This window comes from Tauraco erythrolophus, chromosome 25 (assembly GCF_009769465.1).
Source record: "Tauraco erythrolophus isolate bTauEry1 chromosome 25, bTauEry1.pri, whole genome shotgun sequence".
NCBI lineage: Eukaryota > Metazoa > Chordata > Aves > Musophagiformes > Musophagidae > Tauraco > Tauraco erythrolophus.
Genome location: NC_141489.1, coordinates 7,719,590 through 7,741,258, shown reverse-complemented (window position 1 = coordinate 7,741,258; position 21,669 = coordinate 7,719,590). Strand labels below are relative to the sequence as shown.

The 21,669-nt window shown below is 43.5% G+C and overlaps 1 gene segment (V, D, J or C); it reads right to left on the bottom strand.

Moving 5' to 3' along the window:
• LOC147527051 (T cell receptor alpha chain constant-like) overlaps window positions 1-21,669 on the bottom strand; it is a 36,399-nt gene that overhangs the window by 13,325 nt on the left and 1,405 nt on the right. The window contains 1 exon segment of the C gene segment in view: window positions 20,844-20,945. Coding sequence covers window positions 20,844-20,895 — 52 coding nt within the window.

The following is a 21,669-nucleotide window of genomic DNA, read 5'->3' as shown; positions in this document are numbered from 1 at the left end:
AGAATTTTTGATTTGAGAGCTCACTTCCTGTTGACTTTCCAGGGATAATCCTCTTGCATATGTAAAACTTCTGCTATGACTAGTTCATAGACACAGGGAAAGGAAAATATATGTGTAGTCATGGAAATCACTCTCATACCAGTTGAAAGTTTATAGTCCTATTCCTAATATATTGTGGAGTGAGGAAATAGGCACAATAACTTCCAAAATGAAAGAAGTACTTCCAAGAGGAATCACATCTGAGAATTCAGACATACCTGGAGAAACGGTGAGTTTGGTCCCAGCTCCAAATATAAGTTTAGCATAACTCACAGTATTACACTGTGACACTGTGCTTTGCAAAATGGTACACTGGTATGCACGTGTGCTGGATTAAGATTTGAGAACTGTGCTTCCCACTGCAACACAAACCCCACTGGGATGCTTTGTCATAGGACAGCCTCCCATGGGGCAACTGGGACATTTGGGAGCAGGCATGTGTCACTTTGTCCATCTCAGGCAAGCTGAGAGCAATAAAGGCCTTATTGGACCAAAATGGTCATGATCAACATTGGACCTACAGGTACAAATCCCTTTCATGAGGATTGCTGCTTCTGCCTGAGCCAAAGCCTAAGCGGGCACATTCCCTTAGAGTGAAGTCCATCACTAGACATGGTCATGCATAAATGACCAAACACCCGGACATGCTGCTGCTCTCCACCACCCCAAGAAAGACCTCAAGAAAACAGAACACGTAGGAGCAGTGTTGGACTTACGTGGCCTAACAGTGAGTCTTGTTCCAGAGCCAAAGACAGGTTTATACACACCAGACCCGACGTCACACAGTATTTCCTCTCTCGAGAAAAACTTTCCCAACCACTTGGTCAGTCTGGGCATCAGCAGCTCAACTGGATAGTGATGAACATCACTCCTAGTCAGCTACATCCTGAAGTGAAGAACTCCCCTCGATCTGCCTGTGGAATCAAGAGCACCACTGCACCCCCATTTTGAGGGACTGCTGCGTCTGCTCTGTGCCACAGAAATGGGGATTTAATGCAAATTCACGACCTCTCCATTGTCTGCCTTAAATGAAAGAGTGCCTATGTCCTCCTTCCCCTATGAAAGGTGACCCAGATAAAGAAGTACATCTACAAGGCACTCCAGTGGACACTTGAGGACATAGGACAAATGACACCCAAGAAAGCTGCACGCTCACTGGATTGGACACACAGTCTGGTCCCTGAGCCAAAGGTCAGGTTGCATAACCTGGAGTCATAATCACACAGCATTTCCTTCCGTAACAAATGGTCCAACAAGCCCAGCCATGTCTAAGCTCAGAGGGGCAGTGGAAGAGTATCTGTGTTTCCCACTGCAACACAAACTCCACTGGAACGCAGTGGCATAGGACAGCCTCCCCATGGGGCAACTGGGACATTTAGGAGCAGACCTGGGACATTTAGGAGCCCAGAAAGCCAACCGTATCCTGGGCTGCATCAAAAGAAGCGTGGCCAGCAGGTCAAGGGAGGGGATTCTCCCCCTCTGCTCTGCTCTCATGAGACTCCACCTGGAATACTGCATTCAGCTCTGGAGTCCCCAACACAAGAAGGACATGGAGCTGCTGGACCAAGTCCAGAGGAGGGCCACGAAGATGATATGAGGGCTGGAGCACCTCTGCTATGAAGACAGGCTGAGAGAGTTGGGGCTGTTCAGCCTGGAGAAGAGAAGGCTCCGGGGTGAATCTTATAGCAGCTTTCCAGTACCTAAAGGGGGCCTACTGTTACTCAACAATAAAGGGGTTAAAGTTTTGTGTAGCAGTTTCATGAAGGGTTCAGTAGGCAGTAGGTGATTTACACCTGGCCATGGTCTCACGCCTACCTTAAGTCCACAGGAAGTATGGGACCATCTTTGAACTTAAATTTAGCTACTGTGGTTATGCGTGGAATGCAAATATACTCAGAACATGAGTGGGGCTGGGACAAGGACAGCGAGGCTCCCCTCTTGATGGGAACAATCGGAGAAGGGATCCAAATAGGTTGCCGAATGATCAATGGAACCATCCATGAGAAAGTGACTCAAATTACTGTAGAAGGAACCAATAATTCTGTGCTCACAAAGAATCTTTGTGCCCTCGAAAATGAAAAACTAGAATGCTGGAGCAATTTTACATTAACCCAGCCTGTCTTTATAATTTGCCTCTGGAATACTCAGAAAGGTGACATGGCACTCACATTTAAATTCAAAATGGGCATTATTGAACCAGTGACAACAATCACTCCCAGCCCTAACATGATAACAAGTCCATCTAGCACAACGCCACCTATGCCAAATACTCTATTTTTTGAAATTGGACCTTACGTAATTCAGAATACAGGACAACAGCAGATATTGTTTAACCCGTCACGATCCCTCAGACGAATTGAATTGTCAATGCAAAGTAACATCTCCACTGTCCAGCCAGCCTGTTCACCATTTCGGAAAACCTCTTACATGGGGTGGACAATGTGGTTACATAGACGAAATATCTTCTCCGAAAAACGAATGAAGAGGGATGTTACCGGTATCATGGGAACAGGAATGGGAGTTCTAAATAATATAGACTCTGAGGTCCTAATGAATAAATTAGTTACAATAACTAGTGACCTAAACGAGTTGGAACATCCTTTACGATCTTCCCTTTTGGCTCTGGGAAGTGAACAGTGGCTTTTATCACGTACATTACCTCAGTGGGAGAACATAAATGAAAAAGACCATCAGTCCATTATAGATGCATTTGGTGCAGCCCAAAACAATATCTCTTTAGCTCTCAGCTGCATCCAAGCTCAATCGTGGATTCAATCCACAACAGCTATGATTATAAAGGAAGGTGAAGAAGGCACTTTACCCAATGAGATTCGGAAAGTGATATGGGATAAGGCAAATAATTTTGAAAAAAGATTCCAATCTTGGTGGCAGTTAGTTAATTTTACTTATGATCCTAAAAATGATATGGTCACAGCCTTTGTGTTAACTATACACAATGCTTCAGTATACACAATATATCCAATCATTGCATTAGGATTAAATCACAATGGGACTACACTGTATCCCTTGGAACACAGAGTGTGGGCACGAAAGAGTGAGAATAAATGGCAAACAATTGGCATTAGCACATGCATTGTGCAAGGGCAACAAGGATTCATTTGTGAAAGCAATACCATCAGAGCTCAAGACATCTGTCTTGACACTGAACAGAATGTTTGTCACTTTGAGATACATCCTGACGAAAAACCTAAAACTGTACTTGTATATATAGGTAATGGCTGTGTTTGCATGAGAACTTCCTGTAATTCCATTTTGGTAGATAACATTACTAGAAATATGAATGATCACTCTAACCTTTGTATCTGTAATTTTGTAACTATCACAGGATGCGATTTTACTTATTTAGCTCCCATCACATCTTATCAATTACTAAAATCTAGCTATACATTGTATCATGACCTGCGGCCTACCCCTACTGGAATGAACTCAGCGTTGCTGAAAAGACTGGTGTAACATGAAGACTTAAGACGACTGCTGAAGCAAGTCCGAGAAGATGGACAAAAAACTCTGATAACTGTCCATCACGATGCTGAAGAAATACACCACGTCCTGGAATGAGTGAAGAAAGATGGAGAACATCATTGGTGAATATTTTTATAGGGTATTCACCATCAGCAACTAGAGTGCTGCACTTATTAATACATCCTTTGCTTGTAGTATTAGTAGCAGTAACAATACTAACAATTGTAAACTTTATGTTCTGGTACCAATTAACCAAGTTGACTAGGAGAGTTTGGGTGCTACTCACAATTCTTAAACATGAACAATATGAAGTTTTGCGAAAGAATTCGCAAGGATAAAGAAAAGGGGGGAATTGTTACCCAAAAATAAAGGGGTTAAAGTTTTGTGTAACAGTTTCATGAAGGGTTCAGTCGACAGTAGGTGTTTTACACATACCTAAAGAAACTAACAAGATGTCCATCCTTGAAGCTGCCAGGAGTGATTAAAACAGAGACTCTTTATCAAGAACTGTCTGCCCTTGGAGGGAACATCCCAGAAACTGCAGAAACTTTGTTATCATGTTTTTCTAAACTGTGAACATGCAGTGACTTGGGGGAAAAGGTAATTCCGGCGGGGGGAGATCGTGACCACCGACTCACGGACCACCTACCCCAATTACACCCCAGACCCAAAAGAAAGGGGCGGAGGAGGAAAACTGAGCATGCGAAGTAATTTACATGAAAAGCGAGAGAAAATTAACCAATTGTTTAAGAATATGTAAATATGTTATGAATTATGCATGATTGTAGTGTATAACTAATTTTCTGTCCAGAAGCTGGTGTGCACGCTAGGAGGAGAAATCCCCTGTGCACCCAGCGCTGCAATAAAGAATACCTGCTTTCTAAAACTTTAAAACAAGTCTTGGAAAGTTCAGTTTCCTTTTCAGGTATCACTACAGGAAAGCTGGAGAGGGACTTTTTACAAGGGTGTGTAGTGATAAGACAAGGGGCAATGGATTTAAACTGAAAGAGGGCAGATTTAGATTAGATATAAGGAAGAAATTTTTCACTCTGAGGGTGGTCACTCTGAGGGTGGTGAGGCACTGGAACAGATTACCCAGAGAAGTTGTAGATGCCCATCCCTGGAAGTGTTGAAGGCCAGGTTGGATGGCCCTTTGAGCAACCTGGTGTAGTGGATGGTGTCCCTGCCCATGGCAGGGGGGTTGGAACTAGATGATCTTTGAGGTCCCTTCCAACCCAAACCATTCTATGATTCTATGATTCTATGGGTGGCCACTTTGTCCATCCCAGGAAAACTGAGAGCAAGAAGGGTCATTATGGACCAACATGGCATGATCACCATTGGACCTACAGGTACAAACGCCATTTGTGAGGACTGCTGCTTCTGCCTTGACCCAAAGTCTGTCTTAGAGGAAAGCAGATGGCATTTAAGCCCACAGCAGAAGTGCTACAATCCCACGAAGAGAGATGCTGGAAAGCTCGCTGCCCGCTGGGCTGGGAACAAGCCTGCACTGATCAGCTAAATATAAGGGCTGAGGGAGTTGGCAGGGGAGGACTGGGAGAACAAAGCAGAAGGAATACCACCAGTGGGGCAACAGTTGTACTCACTGGGCTTCACAAGCAGGCATGTCCCTGTCCTCAGTGTCAGTCTGAAGTTTCCTCAATTCACAAGTCCTTCACCCCCTGGCAAAAACCATCAACTCTCATGCCAGTTACTCTACCACTAATCTCCAGGAGATCAGCTCTTTCCCATCATCATCAAGCATTTGAAGTCAGGAATAACTGTAGCCTGGGTAAGAAATCTCTTGGGAATCTCATCTACAGGGAGGGTAACAAATGGGATTCTGTTGCAAACAGGAGTATTATTAGTTTGACCTTTCTTCGGTAGAGCAAAGGACAGACACCCGGGGCTGTGCTAGACAGAGCCGTCAGCAGCGCATCCCAATTATCACAGGTACAGATGGCCATGGTGCAAAGTATCTGTCCCTGAGCAAGAGATTTCATGACCTCAGTCTGCTTATTTGAAAGGCAGAGAGCAGGAGCTGGCAGGAGTAAGCAGAAGCAATAAATTCATTATCTTGTTGAATCAAGGTCTCGGCTGCTGCCAGAGGAAGCAGAGCAAAATCCCCACATGTTGAACCAGTCTCCCTCCACTTTAGTTACACTACCTCATGACCACAAAACTGTTCCACCAAGTAGAGGAGTGGGAAAAGGCTTTAAAACTTACTGGGATTTATCCTTAGCTGAGTTCCACCTGCAAAGATGACTTGGTTGCCATAATTTGTCACACAGTGTTTGCCTTCACAACAAAAACCCTGTAAGTCATGTCTGCCCTGCGCTAGCTTGTTCCTTCCAAAGCAGTGGGTGACTTCCTCGGCACTTCTTTTACAGGAGCTGCAGCTGGTCACCCCTTTCAGCTCTGACAGAGATGATCGCTGACTGCATGCTTGTCCCATCTAGAGAAAAATTGTGGCATTATTTTCACAGCACCTCTCTTAGCCCTAAAAACTCAGGCCTAAAAGATCTCTGGTCTTTCCCTGGACCATCCTGCACACCCTGCATGCCTTCAAAAAGTCTTTATTAGTTCCAGCTGCTATATCTCACACACACACACAAATTCCATGCCTGTGCAGACCATTTTCCAACACAGCTGTTAGTTCATTTTCAAAGTAAGGGACATGACTCTCCTATCCTTACTCCATCACACTGGGTTTCCACCTACCAGGTTTCACCATCAGTTGTGTCCCGCTCCCAAAGGCAACTTTCCAGGTAGATGCTGAAATCACACAATGACACATTCTCTAACAAAAACTGCACACAACTTTTACTCCAGAAAACCGTATAAGATTTCCTATAGAGATGCAGGGGGAAAACAGATTTTACCCTTGTCACATGCCTCTGACTCCAAGTAGGGATGTCTTTCCTCTGAACTCTCCAGGTAGAAACAACTGTGAAACGCACAAAGTGGGAAGCCCAACCATGTATCCAGGTGGACAGATGAGAAAAGAGTCACCCACACTGATAGAGATTTTAAAGTATTTTACCTTTCCAAAGGTGAGTTTTGCATTAATCTATCCATAGTTCACCCAGCAGCCTACGGCTTGAGGGCTTTATAACAGCCAGAAACGTCAGCAGGGAGATGTGAAGAGACAGCATGACCTCAGGAATGGTGGCACTGGTGGCTTCCCAGCGACTGTCTGGGAATATACAAAATACTCTTTTGGGGAACATTGAAATTCACTTGCCTTTCCTCAACAGCCCTCAGTTCCCCCTGAGGACTGAAGCTGAACAGATGCTCCTCTTGCAACTGGATTCTCCCTGTCAGGGAACGCTGAGTGACCATGATGACCCAGCCGCCTCGAGACCTTCTTGTAGATTTCATAGATTTCTAGGTTGGAAAAGACCTTAGAGATCATCCAGTCCAACCGTCCCTAATCCCCATTAAACCATATCCCTAAGTAGATCATTCACCCTATTCTTAAACACATCCAGGGATGGGGACTCAACCACCTCCCTGGGCAGCCTATTCCAGTGGCTGACAACCCTTTCAGAGAAGAAATACTTTCTAACATCCAACCTGAACCTCCCCTGACTAAGCTTATACCCATTTCCTCTTGTCCTATCACCCATCACTAATGTAAAGAGCCCTTCCCCCACCTCCCCACCATCCCTTCTCAAGTATTTGTAGGCCGTAATCAGGTCCCCCTCAGCCTCCTCTTCTCCAGGCTAAACAGCCCCAACTCCCTCAGCCGCTCCTCCTAAGTTTTATTTTCCAGCCCCTTGACCAGTTTAGTCGCCCTTCTCTGGACCCGCTCCAGGAGCTCAATATCTCTCTTAAAGCGAGGGGCCCAAGACTGGACACAATATTCCAGGTGCGGCCTCACCAGTGCCGAGTACAGGGGCAGGATCACTTCCCTGCTCCTGCTGGTCACACTATTCTTGATACACGCCAGTATCCCATTGGCCTTTTTGGCCACCTGGGCACACTGCTGGCTCATATCAAGCCGGTAGTCAACCAACACCCCCAGGTCCTTCTCCGCCAGGCAGCTCTCCAGCCACTCTTCCCCGAGCCTATAGCGATGCTTGGGGTTTTTACACCCCAAGTGAAGGACTCTGCACTTGGCCTTATTAAAGCTCATGCCATTGGCCTCAGCCCAACGATCCAGTCTGTTCAAATCCCTCTGAAGGGCCTCCCTACCCTCGAGCAGATCGACACAGCCTCCCAGCTTGGTGTCGTCCGCAAATTTACTGAGGGCACATTCAATCCCCTCATCCAGGTCGTTGATAAAGATGTTAAACAGAACTGGACCCAGCACTGAGCCCTGGGGAACCCCACTGGTGACCGGCCTCCAGCCGGATTTAGCCCCATTTACCACCACTCTTTGGGCCCGGCCGTCCAGCCAGTTTTTAACCCAAAGGAGGGTGTGCCTATCCAGGCCAGCAGTTACCAGTTTCTCAACCAGAACACTATGAGAGACTGTATCAAAGGCTTTACTGAGGTCAAGGAAAACTACATCCACAGCCCTTCCCTCGTCAACCAGGCGGGTCACCCCATCATAGAAGGTGAGGCAATGACCTCACAGCAGACAGAGTTAAGGAGTCCTTGCCCCAAGTGCTGCCCATTCTCTCTTCCCACACGGAGCTGCCACCAGATCTTTCTCTCTCACCAAAATTTCAGTGAACAAGCCAGTCAACACAGGGCTACTTACTGAGTTTCATGGAAAGTCTGCTTCCGTGCCCAAAGGTGAGCTTGCCGAGACCTATCCCTGCAAATTGCCACAGCCACGGCCAGCTTCACAACAACCCCACAGCTAGCAGAAAGGAACCACTGTCACCTGCAGAAGAGGCTGACATTTGTCCTTCCTGGCACAGCATGGAAAAAACAGTGAAAGGCAAGGGAAATCACTAATTCCTGAGCTACGACAGCATCCTTCCCCACACGCCAGGCTAACACACAGCTGCTCCTCCTCTGACAGTGCCCCTGCCCACAAGGGCTGCAGTGCTGGTGTTGAGCCCTTTCAGGGGTGGCCAGCACTGCTCAGGACACATTTGCTGAGACAGATGCATTTCTCTCAATCTCACAGCACTTACGTGCCTTCATGAAGAGCTTTCTCCCCTTCCCAAAGACAAACCTTCTGCCCTGCCTCGCCTCCTCCCACAGCAGCTCGCAGGTTTTCCATCCCCAGAGAGAGGACAGAGGGTTGCGTGTGCTCACAGGAAGGCTTCCCAAAATTGACACTGTAATATTTTTGCCTTGGACATTTCTGCATTGCCCTGCAGGGATAAAAAGTAGCTTTGACTGTACTCACAAGGCTTCACACTTAGCTTTGTCCCAGCTCCAAAGGTGTGCTTGTTCCCATCAACACTCACAGCAACAAAAGCCATTACACAAACACTCTCATCTCCCCATAGCAAGGAAGCCGTTAATGTGGCTGACAAGAACTTTCCCATCAAGGCACAGGGGACACGTTTCAAAAAATCACACAGATGTCAAATTGACATTTACTCTGTCCTACCACAATTTCATTAAAGAGTGCGCTGAAGGCATTCTCAGAGTCTGTGATGGGAGAGAAGACATTTCAGATATGCAAAGGTTAAAAGAAAGCAATGAATATAAAACCACTCCTACTGCAAGAATGCCATATTTAAGATCAATGGCAAGCAGCACACTCACTGGCTTGGATGGACAGTCTGGTCCCTGAGCCAAAGGTCACCTTGCTGTAGTTGGAGCCATTATCACAAAACGTTTCCTTCCTCAACAAAAAGTCCAGCAAGCCACATCAGAAGCAGCAGCTCTCCCCACACCTTTGCCCAGCCATGGCAAGACTAGGAAAAAACAAATCCTCCATGTCTTTCACCTGCACCAGTGAGGATGCAGCAGCAGGGGACAGGATAAAGTGGAGAAACAGGAGGAGTAAACTTACTTGGCGGAACATGTAGCTTTGTCCTCTGCTCAAATTGGATTTTTCCTATGTTGGTGTACACACACAGCCCAAAAGGAACCCAAGGCTCAGCCTATTCTCTCATCTGCTTTTGTGAGAAGTGGAATTAGCCCCTTGGACAGGAATTTGCCTTGGGAACTGCAACACTGACAGGAGGGAAAGATAAAAACGGAGAGATGACTTTCTCAGGCTGCTTGGAGAATGCCAGTCATTCACCGGCACTGGGACTTTTCAGGACAGAGTGCCGAAATGGCTGCGTCTTGGTTTATTGTGCACATTCTTGCCATCAGCTGTCTAATTTAGTCTGACCAGTCCATGTTACCTTTCTGCTCTGTTCCCTTGCAATGTCCATCTTCCTTTGCAGGCTGCACTTCATCTTATATTAACTAATATTTGTTGAGTTCCACTCTGGGGGGGGGGGCGGGCACTACCATCCATGAGCTTGTATCATACAACCTGAGATGCCCTAGACAGCAGAATAATCTGAACAGATTGTGAGAAAGGCTGAAAAGCATAATGCAGAAACATCAAAACCAGAAACTGAATTCAGACCATGCATTTACAGAAGTTTGTGTCTGAACTGATAAATGAAAAAATGACGACAACAAAGAGCCCATCAAAAAAACCCCTCAGCCAAATGGCAAAGAGAAATCAGTTGGATCCAAACTGGGATAATTTAATTGTCCAAGTGCATCCTCCCAATTTGAACAACTAGCTGGTTTTGCATGATTAAAAACTGGCTTAGCATGCTGGAAGCTCTGTACCCCAAGTCGTATGCAACTGGGAAAAGGCTTCACACAGATGTTGACAATGTTACAAGTGTGAAAGTACCCACAATGTGAAAACCAGTTGCATGAACCTGCAGAAGTTACCAATTTTTCAAATGTTCTCTCACAGGAAAGCTCCACAGCTTGTGAAATTTACATCACTGTTCTGCAGACCATCTCTCTTGTTCTACACTATCCAGCAGACACTATAGTCACCAAGAGATCACTGGTACTACTCTTTGGCAACAGCCTGCTTCTGAACTGCATTCAGTTACTCTCTTAGCAAACAATTCTCTTGGTTTGGGGTGGATTGAATTTTCCCACTGAACAACTGTTTTTTTTGAAGTACAGTGTCATCTACGTTGAGACTACCTTGACTCAGAGAAGAGGCAGCTCACCTGGGGCAACCAGAAGTTTGGTTCCACTTTCCCATGTGAACTTCCCCCATCCTGCAGAACTTACACTGTGTGACAGATCTGTACAAAATGAGCCTCTTCATTCAGCCACCTCGGTGAGTGTTGGGGGCCTTGGATACGTTCAATCATGGATCTGCCTCTGAGAGAAGCTGTGAATGCCCATGCAGATTTCCACAGACCTCCTCCAGTCTCTCTCTGACAAATACCTTTTCCCATGTTCGAATGCAAGGGAATAACTAGATTTGATTACAGTCACCTCAGGCATCAGAGACGGGAAGAACCTGCTCCATAGTTATCAGGGAACACTTTATGTGTTTATGTGTATGTTTATATGTATGTTTATCTTTAATGTTTGTGTGTACACTGCCCCAAAGCCTTGCTGTGCTGGGATGGCAAAAAGGGATGGGAATAACAACATGAACCCAGTTTAGGCTCAGAGTAACTGATGAAGTCCACCTTCCTGTCTGTCCAGATTTCCATCTACAGGTGGATATTGTTCCAGTGCAAGAACCATTACAGTGTTTAAATCCGTACAATGCATTTCAACTAACCAATTCCTTTTCTTGCCAGGTTACAGCACAGCCGTAGAACAACGTTGTCGATGAGTTTACAAGATGCAGGCATTAACCTACTTACTGGTGAGATGGTGACTTTAGTCCCTGAGCCAAAGGTGAATTTGAGGTTTGTGTCACAACAGCAGAGCACTTTACAGAAGCCCAAAGGGTTAGCTCCCAGCTGGCAACACCTCCACCAGTCGGCCTGCACTGGCAGCCTCCTCTCTTACACCCTGGGCAAGCAGGATGCTCACTCTAAAGTGAAAACCTGCTGCATTCTTGCAGAGTGGATCAGTGCTGAACACTGCTTGGCTTTTTTGAGGGTCCTTCCACTTCTGGCTGTCTGCTTACCCACATCAGGTTCCTTCTTTCACTCTCTACACATTATCCAGGCTGGTGGCAAGTATCATAATGATCCACAGATTTTCTCTCTCTGGGTATGCTCAGAAAGATGATCTACATACCTAGAGCTATTTGACGCCACTATCAGGAAATATTTGCACTGAGCACGATCTGAGCCTTCCCAGAGTTACCTGAAAGTCTTAAGATAAGGAACAGAACAGAACTCCTTTTACATATCTCCCACAGATTTCCGCAGCCATACACAAAAACTAGGCTCAAGTTTGTCAATCTGTCTGTCTGTCCTAAACCACATCTCTTCTATACCTGCTCACTGCTGGATTATCAGCATTCTGGAACATCATGTCCATAGCATGTTTCTTGAAATAGCAAAAATCCTCTACCTTGAAATATTTCTAAGCACAAGAGCACCTTGAAATAGCACCTATCATTTTCTACGTATCACTTTTCATTACCAGCATCCCATCCCCCAGTATTTTCTGCCCTTTAGAAAAGAGAAATACTTGTCACAGAATTCAGCAGAACAACAACTTCTCACCTATGAATCTAAGGCAAAATCTAACAGAAATACCATTCTGATCACAAATTAAGAATCAGGACTTACTAAGAGTATTTAGCCTGACCTCTACATAACACAAGCAGGAAAACCGAGTGAAAGATTCCTGCAGTATTTCAGGTTGTCTCTGCACAAAAAGAATTACTATCTATGGGTTGGTATTATGGACCTTCAGGTATTTTTTGCTTTAATTCAGAGCAAGTGAAACTGGCCCTTCAAACTGTATTTTCATGTCCTTCAGCAAATTTCATCCCCTTACCATACTAAATCTGGGCTCCCTGGCCTTTGACAAGTTTACAGAAGAATATCTTAGGAATTTTTTTCTTATGTGAAAACATGCACTCATTGGAATAAACTGCTTAATACCACCAAGTATTTGTCTTAGGATTTACATTCAGCTTTCAGTTTCTCTCCCCCTGACTTTATCTTCAAAGCCAGATAGATTCCGTATCTTGAAAAGTTTAAAGAGAAACAGATAAAAAAGCTGAGTATCATTAACTAGGCTGCACTTACTTGGTGTCACATCTAACCATGTCCACTGTCCAAATATCTGCTTTATTCTTCCTGCAGTTGCACTGTCTGAGAGTCTTCTACAAAAATCAACTCTGAAGTTTGAACTTAAGAATTTCTTGGCTAAAAGCATCCTAATGAGTCCCAGAACATGACTACAATGAAAAAGTTGTGCCTTTCATAGTAAAAAATGGGGGAAAAAAAGGGTCATACATAGATACACGTTTTATGGGAAATGTTGTCTGGACTAGTTTTCTTCGTTTAAACTACCTCATTGAAATTGCAAGCACAGAACAGAACTTAACAGAAACTTGAATGACTTCTGTTATTCTGTCTGATTTATACTGCTGCACACTTCTAGGGTGAATCTGAATTCATTATTCAATCTGAATCTTTGGGAGAAGACATCTATGACCAAAAAAAAAAAAAGCAAGACTGGAGTGGAAATTTCTCTGCAGCACTTCCTCCATCCAACTCAGTAAGTGCTTATCTAATCCTAGTTTACACCAGCCTGCAACATCAAGGCACCTCACATCTAAACTGTCTAAACGCCTCATCTAATAAAGCCTAAACACAACAATATTTCTTAATTTCAGGGTTTATTTTTTTTTCAAATATTCCCCAACCCTCAAAGAGCCCAAGTCTTAAGGATTTATTCCTCTCTAAGATATGAATTTTTCACTGTTCTCACATTCCTAGATTTTTTTTTGAAAAAGTAACCAAAAACAAACCACAAACTTTTCCATGATAATAGAATCACAGAATCACAGAATGGTTAGGGTTGGAAGGGACCTCAAAGATCATCTAGTTCCAACCCCCCTGCCATGGGCAGGGACACCTTCCACTACACCAGGTTGCTCAAAGCCTCATCCAACCTGGCCTTGAACACTTCCAGCGACAGGGCATCTACAACTTCTCTGGGCAACCTGTGCCAGTGCCTCACCACCCTCAGAGTGAAAAATTTCTTCCTTATATCCAATCTAAATCTCCCCTCTTTCAGTTTAAAGCCATTGCCCCTTGTCCTATCACTACACACCCTTGTAAAAAGTCCTTCTCCAGCTTTCCTGTAGGCCTCCTTTAGGTACTGGAAAGCTGCTATAAGATCACCCCAGAGCCTTCTCTTCTCCAGGCTGAACAGCCCCAACTCTCTCAGCCTGTCTTCATAGGAGAGGTGCTCCAGCCCTCGGATCATCTTCATGGCCTCCTCTGGACTCGGTCCAGCAGCTCCATGTCCTTCTTGTGTTGGGGACTCCAGAGCTGAACACAGTATTCTAGGTGGGATCTCACAAGAGCAGAGTAGAGGGGCAGAATCACTTCCCTCAACCTGCTGGCCACACTTTGGATGCAGCCCAGGATACAATTTGCTTTCTGGGCTGCCAGCGCACATTGCTGGCTCATGTTGAGCTTCTCATCCACCAGCACTCCCAAGTCCTTTTCCTCAGGGCTGCTCTCAATCCATTCACCTCACAGCCTGTACTTGTGCTTGGGATTGCCCCGACCCACGTGCAGGACCTTGCACTTGGCCTTGTTGAACTTCGTGAGGGTCTCACAGGCCCATCTCTCCAGCCTGTCAAGGTCCCTCTGGATGGCATCCCTTCCCTCCAGCATGTCCACAACACTGCACAACTTGGTGTCATCTGCAAACTTGCTGAGGATGCACTCGACCCCACTGTCCATGTCGCCAACAGAGATGTTAAGTAGCGCTGGTCCCAGTACTGACCCCTGAGGAGCACCACTCATCACTGACCTCCACTTGGACATTGAACCTTTGACCACAACTCTTTGAGTGTGTCCATCCAGCCAATTCCTTATCCACTGAATGGTCCATCCATCAAATCCATGTCTTTCCAGTTTAGAGACAAGGATGTCATGTGGGACAGTGTCAAATGCTTTGAACAAGTCCAGGTAGACATTGTCGGTTGCTCTTCCCTTATCCATCAATGCTGTAACCTCATCATAGAAGGCCACCAAATTAGTCAGGTGGAATTCGCCCTTAGTGAAGCCATGTTGGCAGTCACCAATCACCTCCTTGTTTTCTACGTGCCTTAGCATAGTCGCCAGGAGGATCTGCTCCATGATGTTGCCGGGCACAGAGGTGAGACTGACTGGCCTGTAGTCCCCTGGGTCCCCTTTTTTTTCCCTTTTTAAAGATGAGGGTTATGTTTCCCCTTTTCCAGTCAGTGGGAACAGAACAAAAACTCTGTTTGCCAATCAGTGGGAATTTGACCAGACTGCCACGACTTTTGAAATATGATGGATAGTGGCTTAGCAACTTCATCCACCAGTTCCCTCAGGACCCGCGGATGCACCTCATCAGGTCCCATGGACTTGTCCACCTTCAGGTTCTTTAGATGGTCTTGAACCTGATCTTCTCCTACAGTGGGCGGTTCTTCATTCTCCCAGTCCCTGCCTTTGCCTTCTGTGACTTGGGCTGTGCAGCTGGAACTCTTGCCAGTGAAGACTGAGGCAAAGAGGTTATTGAGAACTTCAGCCTTGTCTATATCCTAGGTATCCAGGTCTTCTGTTTCCTTCCAGAGAGGGCCTACATTTTCCCTAGATCTCTTTCTATCACTGACATATCTATAGAAGCCTTTCTTGTTGCCCTTGATGTCCCTGGCCAGATTTAACTCTATCAGGGCTTTAGCTTTCCTAACCTGATTTTTGGTTGTTCATACAATTTCCCTCTATTCCTCCCAGGCTACCTGTCCCTGCGTCCACCCTCTGTAGGCCTGCTTTTTGTGTCTGAGTTGTTTCAGGAGCTCCTTTTTCATTCATGCAGGCCTTCTGGTGTTCCTATATGACTTCCTCTTTTTTGAGATGCATCTTTCCTGAGCTTGGAGGAGGTGATCCTTGAATATTAACCAACTTTCTTGGGCCCCTCTTCCCTCCAGGGCTTCATCCCACTGTACTCTACCGAGGAGATTCCTGAAGAGGCCAAAGTCTGCTCTCCTGAAATCCAGAGTAGTGAGCTTGCAATCTTGAATTCCACCATTTCATGATCACTGCAGCCAAGGCTGTCCTTGAGTGTCACGTTCTCCACCAGCCCCTCTTTGTTGGTGAGAACAAGGTCCAGCAAAGCACCTCTCGTCATTGGTTCCTCTGCCGCTTGGAGAAGGAAGTTATCATCCATGCATTCTGGGTACCTCCTGGATTGCCAATGCCCTGCTGTGTTGTCCCTCCAACAGATATCAGTGTGGTCGAAGTCCCCAATGAGGACCAGGGCTCATGAATGTGAGGCTGCTCCTATCCATCTGTAGAGTGCCTCACCCACTCAGTCTTCCTGGTCAGGCGATCTGTATCAGACCCCCACTACTATGTCCCCTGTCCCTGCTGTCCCTTTAATCCTAACCCATAAGCTCTCAGTTGGCATCTCATCCGTCCCCAGGTGCAGCTCCATACACTCCAGCTGGTGTTTGACATAGAGGGCAACTCCTCCTCCTCTTCTCCCCTGCCTGTCCTTCCCAAAGAGCCTGTACCCTTCTATTCTGACACTCCTTTACGATGGACAGACACTCTACAGAGCAACTCAGTCCCACTTTCTGCCTCTATTTTCATTCTAATAGAGGCACAGAGAAAGTGTCGTTACAGATCAAAATTCAGTATTATCTCTTTCTTGTCTGCACATGACTAGCTACACATCAGTAAGCCTGAGAACTTACGTGTAAACATAACAGTGAAATATACTGAGATAATTCTTTATTCCAACTCATTATTTTTTCTTCTTGCATTATACTCACTTGGATTTACCTTCAGAAGTGTCCTTGTCCCAAAGATAAGTGCATTGCCACTTCCAGAATTCCCACTGGCATGGAAGTTATTACCAAACCACCTCAAAACAATACTTGGAACTCAGATTTAAAAACCTGTGGAAACCATGCAAGTCCAGGCAACCTTGTATTGCTACTCAGTAGTTACTCTGGAATGATCAGGTTCTTTAGTGTTCTTCAGACTTAGTTTAATTAATTGTTAAGCTCTTCCTTGAACAAAGATGATCGTCTCAAAAACGATTTATCATAACTGTAAGAAACTTTACAAAAAGCTAAGAAGCTTTACAAAAAACTGAACTTTAAAATTGGTGAGTTCTCACAACTTAAGCAAGTAGAATTACTTGTTTTAGCCTGGTGCAAAATATGCCCTGTTCTTTAAGATAAATTCAGGGTACTACTTCCAAGATATCAATCTAGAAAAGTTGTTTGAGACAAATACATGCTTCTGCTCCCACCACTTTCTGTTTTAGAATTCTCTATTGGACTTTTAATGTAAAACTACAAAAGCACATAATTTTCTACTACGATGGGCACCCTACAGAGCTGTACCATCTGCTATAGCGATGCTATACCAACTGCTCCAATTAAAACATTGGAGTATGCTAAAAGCAGTCTTTAACGTTGAATTAACAGGATACTGGATCAGAGCTGCTGAACTATCGAGAACAAGCACTGATTTGATCCTGTTTGTCTAGTTTATTTGTAAACCAAAAGATTTCATGGAGATGTTTTCCGCTGTTTGGTCTTACTTGGAAGTACATGCAAATATATCCACTTCCAAGTATGTGTCTTGATATAAACTGTCGAATGCTATGTCACCATGAAAATATTTATGGAACAGCCAGCTTGCACCTGATACACTATTTTAACTATCCAATCATAATGAAGGTTCCAGGAAATGGTGTAAAATTCTCCATTGTCAGTTGTGGTGCACTATATATCTGTTCCCAAACCTCATCAATTTTGCTAAAGCGTCTTCAGAACCGTATTACAATCCTATAGTAAGTATTTCAGTTTAATATCTTGGAAACATTGCACTTTGACCAAAGTTTAGTGTACACTTTTTTCTTTCCAATACATCTTTGTCTTAATAATAATTCTAATTAAATCACTTAGGTTTTAGACTGGTTGACCTCCAAGCCAGATTTTGCACATGGCCTCTCCACCCTCTAGAGCAAAACCCCTTTTCTGCAGACACAGATGCAGTCATTTGTCACAGGTCCACTCCCTCTATATGGACAGTTGTATGATCTCCACTACCATGAGGTTTCCTGCTTGCATCATGAATTTAGAACAGCTGACCCTAGGTAAACGGCAGGATTTATTCAAACCTGTCCCATCCCTGAATGGGAATTCAACTCTCCTACACACTAGACAAGATTATGGAAGTGAAAGGAAACCATTAAAAAATCTTGTTGTGGTTCCTTTCTACAGATTTTGTCTTCGTCTGTAGAACAGAGAAGCCAAAGTGAATCTGCACTGATTCTACAGAATCATGCCCTTATAGGATTTAATTACCGTAAATGAGCATGCTCGTACAGCCACACATTGCATGAAAGAAAGTGCACAGCCTTCATACTGTTGTCAGTAACATATCATCTCTATTAGGTGTTGACCCAAGAAGCTTCATCTATCCTAAAATAGGTGAGTTCGTACTGAGAGAAACTGACCTTGCACCCTCAGTCTCATTCAAGACCTCACTTTTTAACTGTTAGAATGGCCTTTCACATCCACTGCTACCCTTATATCTTCTATTCTTACCAGGATTTACTTTCAGTCTAGTTCCACCTCCAAGTGTTATTACCCAGCTGTCCTTGTTAATTACAAGAACTTATAAGACTCTACAAGGGTGATGCCTGTCTCCACAGTAGTTACCTTTTTTACCATTTTTCGTGGTTGAAAAGGAACCACTTAGTGACACTTTCAGTGTTTTTTCAGTCCCAGAAGTGAATTTCTTTTTCCTTCACTGTCTTTCAGTCCATTACAAAAAATTTCTTTGTTTTTCCTTTCAGTCCTCCTCTTTGCACCTTCCTCTTGCCAACTGTAAGATGTGTCATGTCCATACAAAATAACATGTCCCATTTGTTAAACTAATCTTTCCAATTAATATTACAACAGAATTTCTTTTTAATTTTTTGAACCCAGAGCTACAGCACCTAAACAAAGCCTTTTCAATGGAAAGTCTGTTTCAACTTAAGAGAATAAGGTTAAAAATTTCAGGCTACATTGTCACTGCTTTCAGAAAGGAGACAAGACCACATACAGTCACACTGGTACCAAATGGTTGAGTTTGGAAGGGACCTCTGAAGGTCATCTGGTCCAACCCTCCTGCTCAAGCAGGGCCGCCTAGAGCCAGTTGCCCAGGAACACATCCAGATAGCTTTCTAATACCTCCAACAAGGGAGACGTCACAAGCTCCCTAGGCAACCTGTGCCAGTGCTTGGTCACCCTCACAGTGATAAAGTGTTTCCTGATGTTCAGATGGAGCCTTCTGTGTTTCAGTTTGTGCCTGTTGCTTCTCATCCTGTCACTGGGCAACACTTTGCTTGCATTTTGTAACTTCTAGTGGCATCCTCCAAATTACTCAAAGGCTAGTATCATAGTGCGGTGAGATTTCCAAAATTATCTGGTTTGACATATTGTACAGATTCATGCAAATCACCATTTCTGCTTTCGGACCTACTTACACTGACTTTCAGACATATCCCTTTCTGGAAGTCTTGCTGGGAGTTTTTTACATCAGTACTACATGGTAGCTGAGAACTCTACATGAAGTTAATTGGACCGTGCCCCATCACAAAACTATAGTGTGCTCTTTCAGCTGGGATAAATGACTGGGTACACTTCTCTAACTATAGTTTCTCAAGATTCAGTGCTCAATCTACTTTTACTTAACTCATGAATAATTAATTAGGCAAGTAGACTCATCACATGATAGAGCATTGAGAGAAAATTTCTGTTCTTTGACCTCGCTCAGAGTTAACTGTAAAGCTTTCAAGCAGCTAGGGTTGTAAATTGTAGCTGAAGGCCATTTCCTAGAACTCAGTGATCTTCCTTATTCATTGTGATTTTCTGCTGAAAAATACAGGGGATAACCTCTTTGTGTTGCTAAAGAGAGGCTGACATAAACCCTCTGGAGATCTCCTCTGTGAGCTCCATTTATTTACTTTCAAGAGTCAGCCACTTCTCTACAATATTAGCGTAGCATATACTTTATTGGGGTTTGAGTACTTACAGCCTCATTTCTTTCTAAATAATGTTTGCATCATTAACACTCAAGATATTTTACAGTGCTGTCAAAATCAGTGATCTAGAATTTCTGACTCTCAGCAACAAATAAAAATCATGTTTTTAAGAAATAGTTTCCAGGGATTTTGCAGGAAATTATTTTATAAGATATCCAAGAAGCAAACAAAATCTCAGATATGATAAGGATTAAAAAATTGAAGTACATAAGCACTCTATTAATAGTGTTTCTAGACTACAATATATAGATATCTGTATAGTTATCTTCAAGTTGCAGTTTAAGATGAGTATGCCAGAAAAGCTGGATTTACATAATTGAGTCTATGGTATTGTGTATATTTCGTGTATTTAAATAGAATATATTATATTTTAGAAAAAAAAAAGGGGGGAAAAAAGGTCAGAAATTCTTACACTGAGTGGGATTTAGTGTCAGATATACCTCCTTGACAAAAAGTAGGTTGATATTTGCCACAAGTGTTTTCACTACCATAGAAAGCTGAATCTTCTAATTATTTTTTAATCTTATGCACTAGTTCTATTTTTTTAAATTGCTGATTTACAGAAAAGAAGCATTGTAGGATTTTAATCCCATTTTTTCCTTCCTCAAATATAACTTCAAATCCTTCCCTAGAGGACAAGCGCTCTTAAGCTTTGTTTCTGTCTATAAACAGGTAGTAGCCTTCAAATCCTTTCTAATGTAAGACTGGACTGGAAATCATGATCGGTTTGTCCAGTCAGAAAGCAGGCCTAAATTTACAGAATGACATCAAATTGATAACATAATTGAGTAGCAAAAATCACAGTTGATACTGGCCTTGAAAAATGATACACACAGCTGGCTAACTTAATTTCACTTTCATTTAAGTTCATTTAAATGCACAGGGAATAATATCATCTATTTTGCAGATATCCATCTATTTGCAGTGGTTTTTTCCAATCTTTCTTACCTGGCTGCAGTTTCTCTTCTGAATGTCACCTCTGGGAAGCTACTTCATCACTCTATCAGACAACAGGTTTGAAAGAACCTACTGCAAGCAGGATTTTACTGATTATCTTCCTTTTACTTCACAAAACTGGCTGCTATAGTTGGCAGGGGAGTGATTTGTGCTTCTGTCAATTCTTTCATGTTTGGGAATTTTAAAAGGGAGCAAGGCCCTTGGAAAAAGCATCCTCATATTTCTCTAGCAAAAAATGAGCAGCTTACCTGAATGCATTCTTAGATGTATCCCATGCATGAAAATGAACTTCTCAGACATTGCGCCCACAGCAGCTCAGCCCTTTACAAAAACATGACTTCCATCCTCTCCTGAAATTCAAAATGTTTTCATTGCACATTATGAATTTTAACTATTCCTCATCACATAGAAGCATTGATATTTTTTATTTTAAAGCATCTTGACAATTATACACAGAGACTAAATTTTCAAAGCCATGAAAAATCCATTAAAATGAACAGCACCTCAAAAACCAGTCATACCTTTGTCTGCTAAGGAAAGGTAACTGACATAATTGTGATGAAATAAATAATCCTATAGTAGCTCTTTTAAAACAACTGAATATGTGCAGATTTTCTTTAGAGCAAAAAGAACATTTATTCTAAAACTTTTACTTTTCTTATGAATGCAGTCTTTCTTTCTGTGTCACACTCCAGGGAAAATAAAAATATTTTGAATGGATATTCAGGACCAGCTGAAAAAATCCCAGGACATTTCTTCCAGAGCAGCTTAGTCAATCAGTTCTGCTCCAGTCAAGCAGTCCTGAAGATATTCACTTGCAGCAAATGAAAGAAAATAAAATTAGAACCACCAGCTAATCAGACTTTTTCTTGGATAACAAGCACAGCATGAATTATGTTTTCACTCAGAGTTATAGTAGTCAAATAGAAGTCCTTCCTGTGCAGCAGTAAGTTCCCTTCCAACTCCTAGCATCACAGTGTACCACCACTTCACAAAAAAAATCTCTTCTAACCTTATCCAGATCAATTTCTATCTGTAAGTCAGCCATAGCACAATTTGCATTTGGGATTTTTC